Here is a 22,876-nt window from a genome sequence, read left to right as displayed (position 1 = left end):
CCATGGCCCTGGCCATTACAACCCCTTGTGTCAATAGGTATATGCCCACTGTGCAAAGTTAGGCATCTGCTCCCATCCCAGCACCTCTATTTCCAGCTGCATACTAGGCTCCACGAGGATAGGGAGGGGCTGATCAGGAAGTTCTGGCTGACTGCTCTAGGTGTTTGTGGTCCTCAGTGCAAGAATGTCCTTTTTGTTAATTATTGTCTACATGGCAGGAACAGGCTTGCCCAGAATCCACTTTCTGGCATCCTGGAGGGTGGGAGAAATGTCCATGGTGGGTGTCCAGTGTGATATGAGCCTGAGCACGCCTCAGAAAACACATCCCAGTTCAGTTCAGTGGTTCCAGGGGCTTGGGAGTCCCTGCCTTGGACTATGGTCTTCTGAGTCCTGTCCAGCCCCAGCATTCAAAGTCCACAATGCAGTCAGCACCTTGGACAGCATCTTTAGAATCCTAGCTGAGGAATCTCCCAGACAGTCCTTTGTTCTCTTTGAGTCCTTTGACATGGCAAAGAGCTGCTCACCCTGCACAGGGCCCAGGAAAATGGAGCCAGGAAGCCAGGGCATCTCTCCAGTGTGTTTCTCCTGAGGAGGGGTCTCAGGGGGCAAGCTTGAAGCATAACCAGCCCAATGAGACTCCTAGTCCAGACGTTAAAGAAGTAGCAATGAGCAGGAGGCTGGGACCTGAGGTGAGCATCCTTAGTCTCAAGGACAACTCCAAGCCCACCTATGGGGGGGGCAGCCAAGACAGAGGGGATGCTCTGCACACAGGTCTAAGATGTCCTGTGACACATCGGGAATATTGGATGCATAATGGGTGGGCAGTCTGCTCAGTTGGACCCTCACGCCCACAGAAAAGCAAGAAGGTATTTACATGGGTGCTGTTGAAGTGACAAAAACAAGCTCTCCTTCCCAGGCCTGGGGCAGGAAGACAGGTGGATGGTCAGACAGCTGGGGACCGGCAGGCTAGGCTGGGGCTACAGTTGTCTGCAGAATAGTCTGTGGCTTTGCAGACACCCAGTTGCTGTTGGGAGAAGCGCACTGATGGACTCTTAGAAATGGACGTGTGTCTAGAAGTCCAACAGCCTTACCATAGAACCCCAGTTCCCTGGCAGGAAAAGGTTGGGAGGGAGTTTCAGGCGAGAGAGGATTGCTGGGGGATGGTCTCATTGGGCCCCTCTGGCTGGCTTCGGAGGGGCTGAGAGGCTATCGCCCTCAGTGATATGTGTTGCAAGTGCTTGGCGCCCACCTGGCTCCGAGGGTCAGTGACGGTCGTAGGCAGTGGCGGCTGCAGGAGGGGCGGCTCCTCGGGCCGCGGCGCTGTAATAATACGGGGAGCCTGGGAGAGACAGAAGAGGGCACGGCGGTTCGAGGGGGACCTTGTGCCTTCCACCCCATGCAGGGGGTCCCCTTTCCACCAGGGTCCCCCTCGTCCTCCCCTTCCTCCCAGGCCACCAAGATCTCTGTCCCAGTCTGTTCCCCAAATTGCAAACCTAATCAGGGTGGCTTCCTGCTCACAAGATTTCAAGGCCTCCTCCCCACCTGGAGCTGGGGTAGGCAGACTGGGGCCCTCGGGTGAAATCCTCCCTGCTGCCCGTTTCAGTCAATAACGTTTTAGTGGAACTCAGCCTTGCCCACTTGATTCTGTGCTGTCTGTGGGTGCTCTCACGCTACTACAGCTGCCTGCGCGGCCCCAAATATTTACCATCCAGCCCTTGGCAGAACGAGTTTGCCGACTTCTGACCTAGAGGGTGAAAAGCCATCACTTCTTCGTTTGCCCTGTGGATACTTCGTGACCTAGCTCTGCCCACCTCTTGGGATTTCCGCCCCCGACCCACTGCTCCCCCACCATACCACGCACACACCACACTCCAGTGAACTCGGACCCTGCAGAGGTCTCAAGGATACCCTCATGCTAATAGCAACTACCTGTGGAGAAGCACTTCTTCGGCCTCGCACCGCTCTTTCACGTGTTGTCTCATCTCAACCTCCAGGGCAGGGGAGTTAGCCCACTTTATCCTCCTCTTGTGCCTCTCTGCCTCTTTCTGTGCTTCTTCCTGCAGCCCCCCCCCCCCGCCCCCCCGCCCTGAGCTCACCCTCCTCTGCAGCCTGGACCAGGGGCTCCAATCACCTCTTTTACTGCTTCTTCCCCCCACCCCGCCCCTGGACAGAGAGCCCCACATAGGAGGGGGCTGGGCTCTGCTCTTCCCGGTGTCTGTCGTCAGTCCCCAGGCTGTCGCCCGGCACGTGGCACGTGCTCACAGCCAGGCTGGATGAGTAAATGCACAGCAGCACAGAGTAAACAAACAATAGCGGAGACCCCTGCCCATTCACTCATTTCTTTTCTGGCCCTATTGGGGACAGCAAGGGGCAATAATCACAAACCTCACAGACCAATGTTGAGAGTCAGCAGGGGGATTAGAGCTCTGAGAAAAGAGCTCTGGGGAATGCAAGATGATTCTGGCAGAGTCGGGTTTCCTGGAGGATGTGGGTTGGGCTGGGTTTGAAGGACAAGAAGAGACAGACATGGGGAGCCTGAGGTATGGGAGACCATGGGAAAATTGCAAGGTGGAGCCCTGCGGCCTGTGACCTCCAGACAGAGCCAGGGTGAGAGCCAAGCTGGGTTCCTCCCACTGTCTCAAGGCTTCATTCTGGGATTACCTGCTTCGGACGAGGCCTCCAGGAGGCCTACGCTGCACCAAAACTCCTCCCCAGGGATGAAAGAGTCTGGGGGGCTCAGGGAACCAGCAGATTCTCAGAACCACAAAGCTTAGAGATGCTAGGCCATTGCCTCCTTTTACAGGTGAGGAAACGAGGCTCAACAAACCAACATCAAGTGCCCAAAGCCACAGGGCCTCTCAGTGCCAGAACCTGGCCTGCATTCAGGATTCTTCCCACCACAGTGCAGTCTACCCAACGCTGGGGGGCTGTGTTTATCCAGGTGGACAGCGGTGGGGGCCCTGGTAGCCACTGGACCATGCATCTCTTGGGGTGGGAATAGTGAGCTGCTTAATTCCCTGGGGGAGTGGACTCATTCGTGATTCTCCCAGATACCATAACTGAGCACCAAGGCCTGGACTCTCTCACTCTTGGCTGAGTGACCTTGAACAAGTGGCTTCTGAGTCTCAGTTTTCTCATCTGTAAAAGGGGGTCACAATGGGGCCATATGAGGGCACCATGAGACAAGGATGTGAAAGTGCTTTGGAAATCGACAGTTTTCTAAGCCACTTACAGCTAGTCACGCTTTCCATTTCCAAAACAATTCCACCAGGTAGGAACTAGTATCGTCCCCATGTAGCAGATGAGGAAGCTGAGGCACAGAGACTAAGTAGCTTCCCCAAGATCACACAGCTAGTATGTAATCTAGAGGGCAGGACGGGGGAGGCACTTCAGCACGTGCCACTGGCCCTCCAAACCCAGTCCCAATGAACAGACACACTACTTCCTCCCTTGCCCCCTCCCATCCCCCCACCCCCCAGGAGGGAGTATGGCTCAGGCAGCAATGACAATGGAGGAGGAGCGGGAGATGCCTCGCCATGCTGTTCCAGAAGGCAGAGACACCAATCCCATGCCTAAGTCTTCCCAGAGATGGCTTTCTCTGCTGCCTCCTCTGTCACCTTCCTAGTTGGAGCCCTGACTCAGAGATGCCGGTCAGCCAGCCTCCTCTGCTCTTTCTTCTGGGATGGGGACAGCATTAGGACAGTCACCCACAGAGAATGTGCAGTACCAGCCCTGCATCCTGCCTTCAGATGAGCCCAGGAGAGAGGAATGTGTGTGTGTCTGTGGTGGGGACATCCCTGCAGGCCTGGGCATGGCACAGGAGCGGGAAAGCCTCAGGGACTGCCCTCACCAAGGGGCCTCCAGGGGCAGCAAATAGAAGTAAGGCTCCTGGGAGGATCCCGGCTCAGTCCTCCGAGTTCCCAACAGGCCACTTGTCACCTGCCCCCCACCCCCCGCCCGGCTCTGACTCACTCCCCTTCCAAAGCCTAATCTCTTGGCCAGCCTGTCCCGAAAAATCAAAAATGCTTGCATTTACCATGAGAAATGAACACATCACCTTACAAAGCACTCTGGTGCCCATTAGACCCCCATCTAGAATAAACTTGTCCTTTTCTTCTGTCATTTTTCCCAATTCACAGTATCATCAATTTGCTTCTTGACACAGTCATTCCAGGCTCCTGCTCACGCCTCCTCCCCTTGGAGTGGCCACGGGCACACCCCTTCTAATCCTAATTGACCACTGCTTTCTTGCCCATCCCTCCTGCCTCTGTGCCCTCCCAGCCTGTTCGCTGTGCCCTGGCTGGGCCTTGTGTGCACAACGTACAGGCCGCACCGGCACAGGAGGCTCGGCGGGAGGGGCGCCCTCCTGAGCGGTCAGTGCGCAGCCTCACTAGGGCAGCATTGCCCAGCCTGGCGGGGCGGTGTTTCTGCGAAGGGGACTTCAGCCAGGCTGGCTGGGGTGCGGGCACTGCGTGTGAGCACATGGGGGGAAGGGGGGGAGAGAGAGAGAGAGAGAGAGAGAGAGAGTGTGGGTGTGTGGGTGTGTGTGTGTGTAGGGTCTCACCTGTTTCTGCAGCTCCCACTGATCTAGCAGGAGCACCAAGGAGCCTCAGAGCAGCTTCCCCCCCCCCCCCCGGTACCTTCCCCAGAAATAATCAGTCTGCTTCTCTGGTCCAGTGGGATTCTTTTAGTTAACGGCCTGAAGACACTCTGGGTAAAGGGCAGTCTGGTAGATATGATGGGCCTGGAACTGATTTGCAAGACTATGGCAGAGTAAGCCTGGCATCTCACTCATCTTCAAGAAAGTGGGATCACTGCTTATTCAGGGCTGTGGGCCTCAGGAGAGTGTCATATTCAGCTCTTGCCTGAACGAAGCTGCCGGTGGCAATTATCCTCATCTTACACCCGAGGCAACTGAGGCCCCGATTGGGGGATGACCTATGATTCCCCAGGTAACAGACTTGGGAAGTGCAGGGGCCATTTCTCATGTTTGTAACTACCCAACGTTGTTTTCGACTTTTCCTGTGTTTGCAGGGTGTCCTGTGGTGGGAGGCCCGCCTCTTTGAATGAACTCGTTCTCCCATTCCACTTGCTGCTAGGGCACAAGTGTGTCCCCTGGGCTCTGCCTGTTAGAGCCTCTTGCATGCGACTTGGATCGGGAAGGGGGCAGCAGGAGGAAGTGGGTGGGCTAGAACGGCAGAGGCGCCCAGCTCAGGCAGGCGGCGGGGCCGAGCTCTCCCGCACCCTGGCCAGAGTGGCAGCAGAGAGCAGAGAGCCAACTGGTAACAGCAGGAGGGCTCTGGCAGCCCTGGTGGTGTGGCTGGGTGATGTTCCCGGCCGTGTGTCCCACACCTGCCTCTTTGGTCCGCCTGGAGATTCTGGAAGCCTGTAATATCCCTTAATAAACTGGTTTTCTGCTTCAGCCAGCCAGAGTGGATTCTGTGGTTTGCAACAGAAAGTCTGGCAGATAAATACAATAATCTGGCTTTCAAAAATTGATCAGAGCTGTTCTCAACACATTACATGGTCTGAGTATTCAGGCCCCTCAAGACTTCTATGGAGGGATGAGGCCTCTTTTCCTGGCTGTTCAGACTTAATTGGTCAGGGAGAGTAAGAGTACCACATCATACTCTGGGGTCAGGGCAATCTGAGTTTGAGTCCTCATTCTGCCACCTGCATGCTGTGTGACCTCAGGTAAGTTAATTACCCTTCCTGAGTCTCACTGTCTCCATCTGTATAATGGAGATAATAGCTGTTGATAAAGTAAGGTAGCCCACATGAAGAGTTTTGCCCAGCGCCCACACAAGGAGCAGGTACTCATTTAGATGGACAGAGTTCCTCTGTACCAGCTCCGGTCTCCTCTCAAGGCATTGAGCACCCTCCCAGCATGGACAGCCTTGCCTGGGGCTCCCTCACCCTCAGCCTGGAGGCTCTCTGAGACAGAGTCCACATCTTTCCATACCAGGCACACAGCCCACGCCTAACACCCAGGGATGTGAACTGCCTTCACTCCAGCTGAACAGCAAAGGCCCCAGATGCCGCCTAGCCCCACCCTCCCTTTGCCACCCGCTCGGGCTCCAGACCCAGCGCTCTGCCCCTACCCCTCTGAAAGACTCTGGTTCAAGGAGACTGATTAGCCTTTGCCTCCTAGGGCTGACAGCTGGGCCACCTCAGAGACCAGGGCCTCTCAGAGGGGCTGTTTCAGGAAAAGTATTAGGTAAGTGGAGATGTGGTCCAATACTTAGAATTGATTTTTACCACAACCAAAAAAGTCCACAGATCAGCCCATCCAGGAGGCCACAGGTAGTACGATCCTAGTCTCCTATAACATGAAATCTGCAGGCATAGGGACCTGAAGTACTAACTGGCATCATTCTTTATTGTACCCGCAAGTTTTGCATGACACGCCAGAATGCTCGGGGCAGCTGGGGGCAGCTTGAGGCCCAAGTGCATGGAAGGGTGGTAGCCAGGAAGGGATGGTGTCTCTGTCAGACACGTTGTCTGCCTTAGTCACCTAATCACAGACCCATGACCTGGCAACTTGAGTTTGGGACCAAGTTCTTGCTTTTCTGGTGAAGTCTGTTTCCCAGTCCTAAAATAAATTCCAGATCCAGGACTTAATAGGCTCTTACTTAAGCTGGCCTTGTTAAGCTGGGCAGACAAGCCTGGGTGGTCTCTGAGCCTTGTCCCAACCTGTGTAGGAATTCCTCAGCTGACTGCTGGGGCCATCCGTGTGCAGGCTCATTGACTAGCTCTGCCCCCAGGTGGTGAGTGACATCTGTGAGCCCTGGGCCCCTGCCTCATGCTCCAGAACCTTCAGCTCCCATTATCACTCACCAGCTGCTTTCATGTCAGTTCATTTCAACAAAACAAAAGGTTCTCCTTGGCCTTTTAAGGGCCGAGTTATCCCTGCTTGGTCTTTGGAGTGGCCCAAATATCTTTGATGATGTACACAGATCAGGCTGGCCCCAACAATGGATAATATGCCAGCCTGAGGCCTGGGTAGATGTTGGGTGCCCGCTGAGCTGGGACTGGAAGGATGCAGAAGGCCTTCAGGCACAGAGCAATCAACTTGCCAGTGGAGCTCTGCTGATGTCCATGGCAGGCATCACTAATCAATCACTAAGCCTCAGAGTCCTTATCAAGACAGGTGGATGCTACCAATCAATCCAAGTTGGCTCTTGCCAACTTGCTGCCTCCTTGCTGCCTCTTAGAGATTTCTCACCGGAAGATTCAATGATTGTTAAGAAATATGTTAATCCCGGGAAGGCACTTTTCCTACGCTCCCCCTATTCCTTCAATGCCCCCTTTTCTCTGTTTCCCTTCTCTGCCATTTTCCCTTATCCACCAAAACATCTGGGGGAGGGACGAGGGCTCGAGCGGAGCTGGAGTGGTGTTTCCTGTCCGAGGCTCCCATCACAACTCCCGGATGGCAGGTACCTGAGGCAAGCTACCCACCCCCACTCAGGGACTATACCTCAGGCTGTCAAGGGACCCTGGCCCAAAGAGGGGTTCTAATGGGGCAGCTGATGGCCCAGGGGCCCAACAGGGCCTCCACCAGTACTCACCGAGCAGCCCCGGGTTGGGGAACCTCCAGGAGTCGTTGTACGAGGGATACTGAGGGTGGCTGTAGGGGCTCCCAGAAAACTCACTCCCTGCATGTGGTGGGCGGGAGAGAAACAGGAACCAAATGTCAGGTCAGGTTTGGAAAATGCCAGTGGCGTTTGCCTCATAAACTGCAGGTGCTTCTCATAACCAATAAAGGCAAGCCTGGCCCACGTCCTTAATCAAGTGGATGGCTAACACCGGCCTTGTATTTCCCCCTGTAACATTTTTCTTAGCAGAGGGAGTGAATCCCAGCCTCCAACATGCATACCATGAAACTACCACATGCCAGGTGTTCCCTGGGGTTACTGGACCATTTTATAGGTGAGAAAACTGATGCCCAGGGTCTCTCACAAAATGACCTTGATCCACGTTCAAAGTGGCAGCCGGCCTGGCTCTCAGCCCTGACTGAGGCACTCCAGTACCCCAACGTGGTTTCAGTTCCACTCTCCATGTGTTTCCTGAGTGGCTCTGGTCTGGCCTTCTGGGTTGTGACTCCAGAGGGGGCTGCTCCTGGGGCCCTGGGAGCATGGGTCTAACGGGGAGGGTGAGACAGATGCTCACGTCCATGCCGGGAGAAGGCAGATGGCACTTTGCTGAGATGAAGGGAGGCCAGAGGGCTGGGGAGCACAGCAGAGCACAGAAGGTCGGGGCCTTCCAGGCATTGGGAGGGGGGCCGCTGTTTGCTGCTGGGGATGCTCAGGCAGAAGCCACGAGCTGGGCCGGGGTAGGGGCGGCATTGGGGAAAGGGGGCACAGTAGGACTTGAGGACGGCTCACTCTGGCCCAGCTGCTCATGGGGCCCTGCTTCTTGCGTCTGGCACTTCCCTGTGCTCTTTCTTCAGCCCCAGGAGGGCCTGTTTACCACCAGCCAGTCACAGGAAAGGAGTTCAGAATTCTGCCCTCAAGCCTTGCCGCCTTGGCTCTGCAGCAGGAAGGACCCTGCCTGTCTCCTCCCTGTGGCTGGGATTCCCAGAGCACCTGGTTTGGGCCGGAGCCCGGCTGTGTTGGTAGCTGGCTGGTGAGTGGCTCTGTAGGCCCCTGGTTACAGAGCAGGTGGGCCCCTCCCTGGCAGCCCCAGGAGACCACCCGCAGCCCCGACGTGCATCCATGGGTTCTTCTCAAGGGTGCCAAAGGGTAGGAGCCTCCAGAAGGACCAACCAGAAGGCAGGACCTGGAGCACTGCTCTTGCCCCAGCATCCGGGCCCAGATGTAGGGTCCCTGGGGCTCCACCAGGTAGGGCAGGAACAATAAAGGAGGCCTGAGGGGCCAGCTGCTCCCACCCCCTGGGCCCAGCTGGCCTCCTCCCCATTTCTACAGCCAACCATAGGCAGAGCGTGTGCGGGCACACACACACACACACACACACACGTGCTCCTCCTCAGGCCTCTCTGGGGGCCACTCCCAGCCTGACAGGCTGAGCCTTCCAATTCTCTGTTTTTTATGCCTCAGTGGTCAGAGTGTCAGGTTCCGGTGGAGGGAGGGAGAGTGTGGTGACAGTGCTGGGCCGAAGCCGCCCAGCCTCCGCATATCCATCAGTGCCTCCTCCTCCTAGGGGGCAGGGAGGGGGATCAGAGAGACGGGCGCAGCCTGGGGCAGGGGGACAGCCGCCCTCCCCTCAGGGCTCCGGGCTGCCCCATCAGAGGTACTTCCTGACAGCGCTGTGCCTGGACCCAGGGCCCCAAGGCTGTGCTGGCAAAGGCCATCTCTGCTCCTCCGTCTAGCAACATCATGCTTGTCTGCCAGGCTCAGCTCCAAGGCCACCTCTTCCGGGAAGCCTCCTTGATCTCCAGCCCCCGGAAGTGCAGGTCTTGGGTCCATTCAGCTGGAGTTAACCGTGTCTGTGTTATCCACCCTACACCTTCCACCACCACCCGGTCCCCAAGCTGGATCTCTGATACCTCTTTCTCTGGGAAGCCCCCGCTTCAGGTGCCCTCCGTTTCCGGCAGCACCCCACAGCACCTACATGGGAGTCCCCTGTGACGTGGGAGTGTCTGCCCTGCGGGTCTGGGTCCGATTCCTCTCTGCGCCTGTGCGCCCCCTGCCCCCAGCCCCGCGCTCCCCCTGTAATGCCCTGTCCGCAACAGATGGTTGGTGTTCGTGGATGGCCGATAGCTCGCCTGCCTCTCCCTGATACACGATGCTCCCGCACATACGTGTGCCTGGCTCTCTTCCTCACCTCCTTCTAGGCTTTGCTCCAATTCCATCTCCAGACCACCGAATTTAAATGGAAACCCCTTCCACCCCATCCTTTCCTGCTTTATTTTTTTCCATAGAACTGATCACAACCCAACATCTCTGTTTTTTGTGCTTATCTTGTTAATTCTGCGTCCTCCAGTACGACGGAAGCTCCACGGGGGCAGGGAGTCCTGTCAGACTCATGTCTCCATCCCAGGGTCTAGGACAGGGCCTGGCAGCTAGCAGGCACTGAGAACTTCTGTTGAATGAATGACCAGGTACACCTCAGTGACCCAGGGACACAGACGATGGCTGCCACTACTTCTGCTCTTAGTACTGAGAGCCAGGGGGGTATTGAGCACCTGCTGCCTGCCAGGATTCAACCCAGTTTATATGATCCACTGGTGGGTCCCACTCACAACACCACCCTGCTCCTTGGTGGAAGATGAGAATCCCCAGGAACACCCGCCCCCCTCCCCCCGCCTGGTGTGCTGAGTAGGGGCTTTGTGGGCACTCTCAGCCAGCCTGTTCCATGAGATGCCCTGGGAGAGCGAGCATTCAGGGTAAGGGGAGCTTCAGCACCTTGGGGCGTGAGGCTGACCCGGGGGGCCTGCTGGACACTCTGGGATGCTGATTATCTGAAGTGCCACAGAGAAAGCTAGTGTAGGGAGTCCTTGGCACATGAGATGTGGGGAAGCCAGTCCTCAAATACCGAGGAGGCTGCCTGTCTAGAGACCTGGCCTAGCCTGACCTCAGAGGTGGCCAGGAAGCAGCAGACTGCCTAGGTTCGAGCCCACAGGCCACCACTGAGCCCAGCAGTCCTCAGTCAGTTTGGCACAGAGGCTGGGAGCAAGGTCTCTGGAACCAGACTGCCTGGATTTAATTCCCGAGTCTGCCTCTTCCTAACTCTGTGACCTTGGGCGGATCATTCAGCCTCTCCGTGCCTCAGTGTCCTCCTCAGTAAAGTAGGAGCAATTAAGAGATCGCACTACATGTGATCACTGTAAAGACTGAACGGGTGATACACCGAGTGCCTGGCACACAGTGAATGCTCAGCAAATTTCAGTCATGACAATGACCTGATCCTGCTCACCAAAGCCTCCCTGGCATCCAGAATCTCCTTTAACTCTCCTGACAATCCTATGACGCTCACAAGATGGGTGTAACTGTCTGCATTTTCTATGTGAGGAAATGGAGGCTCAGGAAGGTGGGGGGACTCCGAGGCTGGCCTCCCGCCTGCCAGCCCAGGACCTTTTGCCTATATGACACTGCCTTCCCATCTTGGGCCTCTGTCTCTCTCTTTTTTTTAAAAAAGTCCCTTCTTGTCAGCAGAGCTTGAATTTCACTTCTCAGGGACCCTGATGCTTCTAGCAAGGAAGGAGGCCCTGTCCTTGGGGGCTCAGCGGGTCCCACCTGCTGTTGGCTTCTCCGGGCCTGGAGGCTCTAATCTCCTGCTTCATCTCCCCTGCTTAAATTCACCACACTCATGACACCTGAGGAACATTCACCTTCTTTCCTTCAAACCTTACAACAGCCACTTAGAAGAGTGAGTCCTGTCCAAGAAAGAGAAGGTGGGAGGAAAGCACTGGGGGTACTTTCTGGGGTGCCGGGGAGCATGTGAGCCAGGAAGGACAGGATCTCCCAGGCACAAGCAAAGGTCTGGGGTGGGACTGGTCAGAGTGCGACCCCCTGCATGGCCGGGGCATTGTGGGGCAAGAACATTACGCTTTTCTGTCATGGGAGCTGGGACCCAGGGGAGACTAGGGAGTGCCGGGATCTGGAGGAGAGGCTGGAGAAGGTGAGCCTGCGGTCAGGGAAACCAGCCAGGTGACCGCTGCCACAGTCCAAGCGAGCGGGCCGGGAGCCTGGGAGACCATGCAGGACTGCTGCTGGCCCGACACAAAGATCACACAATAAACGGCTTCCCAGATGGGAGCCACACTGGAGATGAGCAGCGCTGTGATCTATAAACTTGTGGCATCACAATGGTGCACGCCAGAAACTAATGGAACATTGTGTCTCAGTCGCACTCACAAAGACGAATTAAAAAAAAATAAGCCAACGCCTTCTCTTATGTCTGCCTAGCACAAAGGACAAGAGGGGCCCCTTGTTTCTTTCCACTAACCGACCCAAGCTTTTGGCATCTCTCGGAAATACCAACCCCTTAAATTGGGCAACCTGTGCTTGATGCATTCATAGAAAAGCTTCCGTGAGGCAGATTGGGGTGCAAGCCCAGCCCAGGCGGCTGTAACTCAGTGGACAGTGAGACCGTCATCTGGTCTTACTGTCCACAGACAGCACATGGGCCCTCCTCAGAGACAGCTCTTGGGCTGTCTGGAGTTGGTCACATATAAGCCCCTAGGAACTCTCACCAACAAAACATGTCATCCATCCCCAGCCTCCTGGGAAGGAGCAGTCCCGAGGGGAAACCAGGACTGCAGTGAGAACAGACTCGGAGTCAGCACCGCAGGGTGGGCCCCCCCCCCACCCCCATATGATGCTGTGGGAACAGAAAGCAGGGAGGAGTCAGGGAAGGCTGCAGGCATTCCTGTGGAAGGGCTGGGCAGGGCTAGGCTCTGCAGTCAGCCCTCTGCCTACTGGCTGTGTGGCCTTGGGTAAGTGATTGAACCTCTCTGGGCAGAGTCTCTTCATCTTGAATATGGGCCTACATCATAGGATTGGTGAGAGGGGAGGCGAGGTAATGTTACTCCGAGAAGAGCACTCCCCTCTCCCCATACCCAGGAGAGAAGGGGAGGAAGAAGCGCCTCTTCTAAAAACCAAGAAGGCCCTGAAAGGAATTGTACAGCTTTCACTGAGTTCTTGCATATGCAAAAGAAAGCCCCTACTGGGTTTAGGGGTGGAGTTTAGAGACCCAAGCGCTGTGCGTAAGAAAGGCCCTGTATCCTGGGAGGTTCTGTTATCGGAGGAGAAAAGGGCAGGAAGAGAAAAGGGCAGACACAGGAGCTGTGCGCAAGCCACCGTGTGGGGAGGGGAGGGAGTGAGGAACATTTAAGTGGTTGTCTGGATTCCCATTTTAAGTTGTCCCTCCTCAGGTCTATAACCACCCTCTCTGCCAGCCACCATCCCAGATACATTCGGTAAAGCCGACACGGTTGGTGTTTTCTTCCTACCTGGGAATCAGAGGTGGCCGAGGGCGGTGTCTGGGTGGCCCGCAGGCCTAAGATGAAAGCATGTGGCTCAAGAGCAACAGAGATCACAGAGCCTGAGCATTGGGTGATGTCAAGGAGCCTGAGCCCAAGGGTGTGAAAGGGAGCCTCCACTGGAAACGTGGCAGAAATCTTGGGGAGGACATAGGGCTTTTCCATGAGGCAGGGAATAAGGGTTTGAGTCCAGCTTACTTGATCTCACAGTGCCAGAAGATACCAGCTGGCTCTGGTGGGCTCTCTGCACCGGAGAAAGCAGTGATGGGGTCCGGGGGGCAACTGCATGAGCAAAAGCCAGGGGGTGGGACCAGGCAGCTGGTACATGACGGGACTCTGGGGCACAGGAGGCAGACTACCCCATCCGTGGCCCAACAACAGAGGGCTGGCCCCCTTGCAGGCTCCCGTCCAGGGCCACACCCACAGGTGAGCACCACCCTTCACTCCTGCCCTGAGCTGTCTACCTGGGAGAGACAGAATGACCTTTGAAGTCAGACTCCAAGACCCGTGGTCCAGGCCACACTCTGCCACTCATAGGTTGGGTGGCCTTGGGCACATGAATTTACCTCTTGAGCCTCAGTTTTATTGTCTGTAAAATGGAAGGAAGAAAAAAATCTCTACTTCTGAAGCTTGTGAAGATCACATGACTTAACAGTTACAGATCTTTGCAAACCCTGGTGTGGGGAGGACTTGGTGCCTTCTCATCACTGATGGTAGAGAAAACTCCCATCGTTCCTGCTCCCAGCCCAGACCCTCTGACCACAGCCCTGACTGCTGACAGAGGCCCCTAACACACAAATCAAAAGTCCTTCCAAAGCTGCTAAAACAGAATAAAGCTGAGGAATGTATGTTCTTTCCTCGAAGACTGAGAAAGAAAGCAGAGGCTTAAGAAATTTAGGATAAATGGTGCGTTTCCCCAGAACAGTGCTGTCTTCCAAATATACAAGAACGAGTGATGAAGATCAGTGAGGTCACTAGAAAGGACTGATTAAAATGAAAAGTTTTTTGTTTTTTTTTTTTAAGGCAGCTTTCCTGGAGATTCCAGGGCCAAGAAAATTGTCAGAGATCAGAGATGTTTTGTTTCTCCTTTGCTAAAAGCTCAGAGATGGCAAGAAAGTCGAAGTTTCCTAAAATTCTCAGAAGTGACAGGTAAACCGGCTCAGTGTAGCTCTTAATTAACCCAAAACGACACCTGCCAGATGATGGGGATTTGCAGAGCTCGCCGGGGGCCGACCCCATCTGCAGATGGTGGGCTCCCACCTCTGCTCGAGACCTTGGCCGGCTGTAATTAACATATGGAAAGTCTTTCAAAGTGACTTTCTATTTCCCAGCCAAGTTCTATTTCTGAAGGATTGAAGCTGGGCTTTGAGAGCAAAGCTTTGCAGAGGAGGAGGAAGGAAAGATGTGAAAAGGGCCATGAGATTTCTCCAGCCCCTCCCCGTGGTCCTGGACAACCGTGTGACGTGCCATGGCTCGGAGTCAGCGGGTACTCTGCGTGGCCGTCTATAGCTAGAGAGAGGACACCCTCTTTCAAATGTATACATATTAGATACTATTGCATATATATTATATTACTATTTTAGGTGTTAGATGTACAACATACATGTATATACACGCATACATGTAGACGGACATACGCATATATACACAAGTGTATACACGGATGTGCGTGGGGGGGTGCGTGCACACATACCGGATTCTGGGGCTCTGTCAAAGCCTGAGTGACTTCAGAGATTCGAACAAGGGGCCTAAAATGGCTTCTGGCACTAACACTCTCCCCTTTCCTACCCTCACTGCACCCACCCCAGACGGGCCCCCTGGAAGGCCGCCACTTCTCAACCTCCCTCTCTCCAGAGCAAGACCTCCGTGGGCTCCCAACAAGGAGAGGAAAACCCGAACAGACTCAGTAAAGGTCAGTCCTGTCAGCCCGGACAGCCTGGCACACAGCATCGATCCATTCCTGGGAAAAACCTCTTCTCCCACCAGCTCAAACCAGCCACGAAGGCCTTCAGAAAAACAGAGAAGAGAAAAACCGAGAGAGAGGGCAAGAGTGAGGGAACGAATGCAGAATGTGTCTCTCATTTCTGCTTCTTGAGGGAGCTGTAGGCTTCGCAGTGGGACGGTGGTGCCGGGTGGGCCCCCGTGAGACCGCCGACCCGCCTTGAGGCAGTTGCGTGACCATGATGGGCCTCAACTTGCTCCCTTGTAGATAGGAGCCTGTTGTCCCTTTAGCCCAATTCCTGCCGTCTGCAACCACGGGAACCTGAGCGCGAGGACCCTTCGGGGAACCCGAGGGAAACAACCCTACTGTCGCATCTTCAGCACCTCCGCTGTGGGCCGCGGGGCCCATGCCAGACCCCACCAGCTGGCGTCCATCAGAGGCAAGAACTGGGGCCTTCGAGTCACATGGGGCCAATCAAAACATATTGATGGTCAGCGCAGCGTTTTCAAGGGGCAAGGGTGTCATCAGCCGCAAGCGAGCTGCAGCTATTGTCTTGTCCCCTGAGGCTGACTTCCCATCTTTCTGTACCAGACTGGCCCCTGTAGATAGGTCTCCGTTGGAGACCCCTGGCTACGCTATGGCACCTTTTGAGCAGTTCTGGTTCCATTTTAATCTGCTCTCCTGCTGTGGTATTATTCCAAAGTTCTGGTCCAATGCCCTTATCTACGCACACAATGGACAAGACAACGTGCAAAGTGCAAATGGCTCTCGCAGCCTCACTAGGGTACAAAACACCTGCCTTGTGTGTATGGGTGTGGGGCAAGGCAGTTCCGGTCTCTGGTGTGTCTCCCCGGGGGTGCCCACACGCAGCACAGTTGTGAGAAACAAGCCTGTGAGGCAGTGACCAGAAACCCCCTTGTGCCATTCAAGGAACCACAGGGTCTGGTCCCAGCGAGCTTCTGAGCCACACCTCCCACGGCCTCCCTGCCCCAAAGGCCAACAGTCATTCCCCGCATGCCCCATGGGGCCCCTCTCCATCCACTCATGCTGTGTCCTTCATCTGAAATGCCACCTTCCTCTTCCTCCTCATGTCCAATCTCCCAACTTGTCAAGACCCAGCTCAAATACTGCTTTCTGGACTGCTCGTCCCAGCTGAGAGCATTCCCCCACCTTCCCCTGAGCGCTCAGTCCCATGGCCCAGATCCCTGCTCAGACTCGGGGGTAGTTGTGACCCCTATCTCCATTCCTCTGTTGTTGAGTCTGGCTCCTCCTTGAGGGCGGGAACCAAGATGGGCCACCACGTGTGGTGGACAGCTCCTGACAACCTCGGCTGCCCCCAGCACCGGGGCCCAGCCACAGCACATGCTCACTCAGTGAGCATGGCTTGGCCAGCACCTTTCAGTGTCAGACTGAAACAGCTCACGAGATCATGCTGGAAAAGCATTCCTAAAACTCTGGCTCTCGATCTTTGGTAGAAGCATGAGACAGAGAGACAGAGAAAGGCAGCAAAGCACACTGAAAAGGGAAGGGCCACGTTTGTTGCAAGGGCTAGGGTGCGGGCCCCGCAGGGGGAAAGAAGCGCTGCACGGGCTCTCCTGAGGGGCCCGGCCCCCTCCAGGCCTTACCGGGCCTCTCTGACACACAACCACAGCACCAAGCCTGGCTCACTGCAAAAGAGTTTAAGTTTCGTCATTGTGGTTTTGCTTTTGTGTTCTTAAAAGGCGAGAGCAAAACCCGCTGATAGTTACAGCTCAGAAGAGAGCATGACCAAACTGCATTCTTTGGGGCCACAGCTGAGATGGGTAAGTGGGAAGGGTTGTTTTTTCCTTACCACCCACATGGCCATCAGAAAATGCTCAGTCTGGGGCGCCTGGGTGGCTCAGTTGGTTAAGCGACTGCCTTCGGCTCAGGTCATGATCCTAGAGTCCCCGGATCGAGTCCTGCATCGGGCTCCCTGCTCAGCGGGGAGTCTGCTTCTCCCTCTGACCCTCCCCCCTCTCCTGCTCTCTCTCACTCACTCTCTCTCCAATAAATAAATGAAATCTTTGAAAAAAAAAAAAGAAAAAAAGAAAATGCTCAGTCTGGAAACCTGAAGGTTTTGCTTGAGAGACCTTGCCAGAAGCCCCCATTCTATGATCTAGACTGTGAGGCTCCTGATTTCACACAGTTCAGTTGGAATAACATTGAACTGTACTCCCAAGAGAATCGAGCTCCCACACCTGTGATGGATTTTGGTAAATCTACTCAATTCAGCATTCACAGGGGCCCTACTCCATTCAGAGCTCTGTGCTAGGCGCCCCGAGTGGGTCTCAGGCTCTGGATCTCCAGGAACTGCCTGCATCTATGTGGTTCTTAGACCCAGAACTAGAGATTCGGGTGCGAGAAAAGGGTGAGGCAGGTTTGGAAGCAGAGAGGAAGTTAGAATTTATTCTAGCTGGGGTATCCGGGAGGGCTTCTTATAGGAAATGGCTAAGCTGTGGGCCTCAGTGAACGTTCAAGCTTCATCATTTAGCGGGTTCCTGGAGCCTGTCCCTGTGCCCCTCCAGCCAGCCCTGGCTGCCTTCAGAAGAGTCCAGGCGTGCTGCCCCTGTTGCCAGGGAGGGGAGCCTAGGGACGAGGTCCGTCTCTGGCCCCTCCCAAACAGGAGGCCAGTTTAGCAGGACGTAGTGTGTCCTGGCCTGAGACGGGCCACAGACCCCAAACAACACAATGGCTAACCTAGCCCACTGCCCAATAAACCCAGAAACTCTTTAACAGCTCGGAACCATGTCAGGATTTTTGCAAGTAATTGTAAAGCAGCGACCTGATGCTCTGCACAGGCAGCGGCGAGGGATGGTAACTGAGGGGAAGGTGAGCCCAGGGGCCTGTGGCCAGTCAGTCCCTGATTAAGCCCCTCAGTAACGTAGCCAAGTGGCCTCAGAAAACTCACTTTACCTCTCCGAACCTGAGGTCCTCGTGTACAACGTGGTATCACAACAGTTGCAGGACTCAATGATACTGATGCATTTCGAAGTCCTTTGTGAATCAAAAAGTGTTCTACAAATGTGAGGAGCTATTCAGTGCTTGACTCAGTCCTTGACACATAGCACATGATCTGTGCAATTGCTGAAAAAATGGATGCACTTGGGCTTGTTTTTAATGAAAACTGTATTTCTAGGTAGCTTCCTGTTATTTCAACAAGTGCCCCAAATGCTTGATTGTAGAGAAAGCTTTAACTTACGAGTTAGGCCCCTGATCTCATTCTGTCTCTACCACAGTGTGACCTTGAACATGTCTCTTTCAGGTTCACATAGCCTCAGTTTCCCCAGATGGACGATGGGGGAGGGGAAGTAGGTAAGATTGAGTTCCAATCTTTCTGTCACTAAATACTTTTTCATCCCAGACTCCTGTCCAAAGGACCCTTTGCTTGTTTAAATGATGAGTCTAATGCCGTGCCTCTTTAAAATATTCTATGAGGCCTTTTTGGGGGCAAATCGACCATTTCCACCAGGCTGACTATAAAGCCCTTCTTATTGGCTCCCAGACTCAAAAGGGGCTCCAGCCTCCTCCAGCTCGGGGGCCCTCTAGCCTCTGGGCATATTCCCAGAGCCTTCAGGGACTCTGCCTCTCAGCCCAACATCAGCCCAAAGCTGACTTACTTTTCTGTGGCCTAGACCTTGGCCTGTCCCTCAGAGCAGCCAGGGGTCCTCTTTGGAAGAAATCACCTCCCCTTGACTGGGCCCAGCTCAGTGCAGAGGCCTGAGCATCCTGCCGCTGACTAATGAGAGGGAGGTGGTGGTGTCATACCTTGCTGGGAAGTCACAGTGCTAGTCCCGACCTGAGCCGCCTGCCATCAAATTTTAATGCTGCTGCTGACATATTTATGGAATGCCTCACCAAGCGTTTGCGAGGACACCAGACAAGATTTACCTTCACAATTACTACCACGATGCGCAGGCTTTGCTGTGTGCTGAGACCTCCGTAGCACAGAGGCCCTGAGCACCAGTCGCCCCAAGGAATCCGCTCAATTCCGGGCACCTTTCCTACCCCCAGCACGCGGGGCCTGGGGCCTGGGGCGGCAGAGATGAATCAGACACGGTCCCTGCCCACCGAGAGCCCACAGTCTGCGGGAGGGGGCAGCGCACACATAAATTACATGGATCCTGGGTGGCTGGGGACCCGTGCGGGGATACAGGTAGAGAGGCAGGTGAGGCTGAAGAGGGGGAAGGGAGTTATTTCTCTCTCAGAGTCAGGGTTAAGAACGAAGCCAAACACTGGGGGCTCTGAGGGGCCATTCAGCTGCTTCACCTCTCCCGGTTGCTTCTCTGCTGGGAAGGGCTCCCCGGGCTCACTCTTATCTCTCCCCTATACTGGCCTCCAGACTCCGCAGCCTATCCCCCCAGTACCTGCGCCCCCCCACCTCCTCACCCTTCCTCACTGTGCCAACACATGCCTTTCTCCTTAAGTCGTATTGCTTTCCCAGAGCAGAGCTGCCCTCAGGGCAGGAATAATGGGCAGTGACCCAGACCAGGGGTTCTCAAACCTTGCTGCCTATTAGAATCATCTGGGGAGTTCTGAAAAACCCAGAATACCAGGACACACCCCATGCTGGTTCAACTGGAATCTCTGGGCTGGAGCCAGATACCAGTATGTGTCCAAACTTATGAGGTGACTGCAGTGTGCAGTGAGTTCAAGACCCAGTGGGTAGCTACTCGAGTGTAGCCGCATCAGCATCACTGGGGAGCCTGTTAAAAATGCAGCTTCCTGGGCCCCGCTCTGGGCTTACTGAACCAGAATCTACTCTGGAAGATGATCTCCAGGTGGCTTGTCTGCTGTAAAGTTTGAGAAGCACTGCCAACACGCAAAGGAGTTTCCCAGTGTCCTCAGGGGCACACTAGTGTCTGGTCCCCAGGTCCTAAGGAGGCCAACCTCTAAGAACCCAAAGAAGGGCTGGCCGGTGTGGGTGAACTCCAGGCTGGTCATGACAGCCACCACCATGACTCGGTGAGCTCCATCAGGTGCTCGTTCCGTACAGGGAGCTGAATCAGGACCTCCCCTCAGGCCAGTGCTCACAACTCCAAGGACCAGGGGGTCGTCTCTTCTTTACCACAAACTCACTGCAGCAAGGCCTTTCCTCAGTGCAGGCCTCAGTTTCCCCAGGAGTGTAGTGAGTAGGCCAGCCCTGAATTGGCTTTGCTTTTTTTTTCTTTTGAAGATTTTATTTATTTATTTGAGAGAGAGAGAATGAGAGAGAGAGAGCACATGAGAGGGGGAGGGTCAGAGGGAGAAGCAGACTCCCCGCCAAGCAGGGAGCCCGATGCAGGACTCGATCCGGGGACTCCAGGATCATGACCTGAGCCGAAGGCAGTTGCTTAACCAACTGAGCCACCCAGGCGCCCATGAATTGGCTTTGCTGATGGAGAGCTCTTCCTTCTTAAATTCAACTGACATGTTCATCTGTGTCCTCTGTGACCAGCCGACAGACCTGGCTGAGAGGCGGCTTTGCGGGGAACACCCTGGGGCTTGAGGGAGGAGGGGAGATGTCTTTGGGGGTCAAGGAAGGAAGAGTGGAGAAGCCTCCTAAGGGAGCAAATGCAGGGCTAGGTGGGGGAGCACCACAGGTGTGCTGGGGAGAGCTGGCCTGTGTCTACCTTGATGCAAGGCACCCAGCAGATAATCTATCCACTTATTCACCAGATAGTGACTGAGGGCCTACTAAATACCTGGCACTGTTCTAGACATTGAGGATACAGTCATGAACAAAAGAGACAAAAGACCTTGCCCTCAGAGAGCTTGTATTCTAGTGGTACAAAGAGACAACAAACAAAACAAATAATTAAAAATATAGTATATAGCATACGTTAAGGAAAAAACATAAAGTGGTGAGACTTTAGAGTGAGTAGGGATGGCTTCACCAAAAAGGTGACTTTTGAATAATAAGCTGAAGGAAGTGAGAATTAACTGTGTGACTATCTGTGGGAAGAGCTCTCCAAGCAGAAGGACCAGCAAATGCAAAGGCCCTGAGGCACGAGTGTGGACGGTGTGTTCGAAGAGCAGTGAGGAGGTCTGTATGGATGCAGAGGAGAGTGAAGGGGAGCAGGCAGAAGATGAGGTCAAGGAGGGAAGTGGGGAGGGGGAGATGATATAAGGACTTTGGCTCCTACTCTAAGTGAGCAAAATGGGGACACGTCCTGACTCAGGTTTTAATGACTTGTGCTGGCCGCTACGCTGAGAATGGACCACGTTGAGAACGGCAGTGGGGAGGGCAGTAAGGAGGCTACTGCAAACGTACTGGAAGACTGACCTATCTACAGAGTGGTCCCCCTGGCCATCTGGAGTCTAACGTCACGAGGTGGAGAGGGGCCAGGCTGTGTGGCCGTACAAGCAGACGGCCAGCTGGCCAAAGCCAAGGACGCCTCCGGAAGGAGGCTAGATGTGGGCTGTTGGGTGCAAAGTACCTGGCTCTACCGGATGTCGAGCCAGCCCCTTCCTCTCACTGAGTCTGTAACAAAAGTGGTAACCAAGGGTCCCCACAGGGTTGTGATGAGGATTCCAGGCGAGTATGCACGTACCAACAGTGGGGAAACTGAGAAGGGGTGTGGTGCCCGGAGGCACTCCTGCCCTGTACTGCCACCGACCAGGAATGCCGTAGGGCGTTGCACCCCGAATCTCCACTAGGGGGAGCCTGGGCAATTCTTCCTAGAGCAGAAATGCAGTTTGCAGGCCTCCATCTGGTCTCACCCAGGGAATTTCAGGCGTCTCCAGGATGGCGTTCTAGGGTGGGAATGAATGTGCCCCTGAGCTGTCCTCATCGTGTCTGGGACCCTGTGGTTGGTAGGACTTGTTCTCTTCAAGAGCCCAACAGCAGCTATTGAGAGATTGGTACATAGAACCCTAAAGTCCCATTGGGCTCATGCCCTGGGCCCCAAATAAACAAACCAAAGACTAGGCAGAAAGGAAAAGCCACAGCTGGCTGAAGGCGTGTGGTCTGAGGTCTACAAGCTGGATGACTTTTAGCTTACCCAGGCAACACACCTGCACATTTGTTTCCTCTCTTGGTCCACATGTTATTAAATGTGGCTTCTAAACCTTTCCTGAGCATCTGCTCTGTGCCTGGCTCTGTGCCGAGCAGTGGGTGGGGCCGTGATGCAGCAGGGACTCAAGCTCATGAGCCCTCTTCTGCCCACCAGACAGCCAGGAGCCAGCTGGGGTTTGGGATTTCTCAGGGTCTCTCTGACCTCTGCGTTTATCTGAAGACTCAAAAGGCCCAGTGAGATTCCCTTAAAACAGACAAAGGGGCAGGGCTGCCATAGAGGAATGAATGGGTTGTTCACTGCATAAGAGCTACCAGCTGATCAGCTGAGTGGGGACTGAAATCCATCCTGCTCTGCACTCACCAAACCCTGCCTCTTGGCTTGGGGCTGCATCTGGCTCATGGGGAGCAAGCTCCTGAGAAACAGCATGGAGGAACTCAAGCCTTGTGGCTCCCCCTCTTTCTCCTCAGCAGCTTCTTCATTCTGCTGTCATGGATCAGGAGGGGAACATAAGGATGGCTGCGGTAGATGCCCAAAGACAGTCCTACCTGGGCCCACCTGGGTTCTCTTCCTTCAACCCACATTTATTTAGTCCTGAGGATGTGCCAAGCGCTGTAAGAGTGCCAGTCGCCTGCAAGGTGGCGTCATTATGCATCTCTCAGAAGCAGATCTGGCTCTCAGGGCTCTGCATCTTCTCCTGTTCAAAGGACTCTGGAGCAAGCAAGACAGGACTCTATCCTGGCCCTCCCACTTGGGCAAGTTACTCTGTGTGAGCCGAGGCCTTGGCCTCCTCCTCTGTGAAACAGGGTAAGATCAACGCCAACCTGGTGGGGTTATTGTGAAGGGCACACGGGTTGGGGAATGACCAGCATACAGAGGATCTCACTAGATGGCACCTGCTGTTATAAAGCAGGGCCTTCTCCCTCTCTTATCCTCCCTGCAGCCCTGGGAGGACAATCATAAAGACGCCCCCACTAT

At 54.8% G+C, this 22,876-nt stretch overlaps 1 protein-coding gene across 1 annotated transcript in view; it reads right to left on the bottom strand.

Annotated features, from left to right (window-relative positions):
• Positions 1-301: 301 nt before the first annotated feature.
• Positions 302-22,876, bottom strand: part of PAX5 (paired box 5) — a 183,447-nt gene continuing 160,872 nt past the window's right edge. Inside the window, exons 9-10 of the mRNA XM_035016298.1 lie at positions 7,569-7,655; positions 302-1,339 (exon numbers count right to left, since the gene is read on the bottom strand). Of these exons, the coding sequence (XP_034872189.1) occupies positions 1,263-1,339; positions 7,569-7,655 (164 nt within the window). The 3' untranslated portion in view covers positions 302-1,262. The remainder of the gene's footprint in view (positions 1,340-7,568; positions 7,656-22,876) is intronic.

This window comes from Mirounga leonina, unplaced genomic scaffold (genome assembly GCF_011800145.1).
Source record: "Mirounga leonina isolate KUSES-001 unplaced genomic scaffold, KU_Mleo_1.0 Mir_170, whole genome shotgun sequence".
NCBI lineage: Eukaryota > Metazoa > Chordata > Mammalia > Carnivora > Phocidae > Mirounga > Mirounga leonina.
Note: the sequence above shows the minus strand (reverse complement) of the source record. Positions and strands in the feature narration are given on the sequence as shown.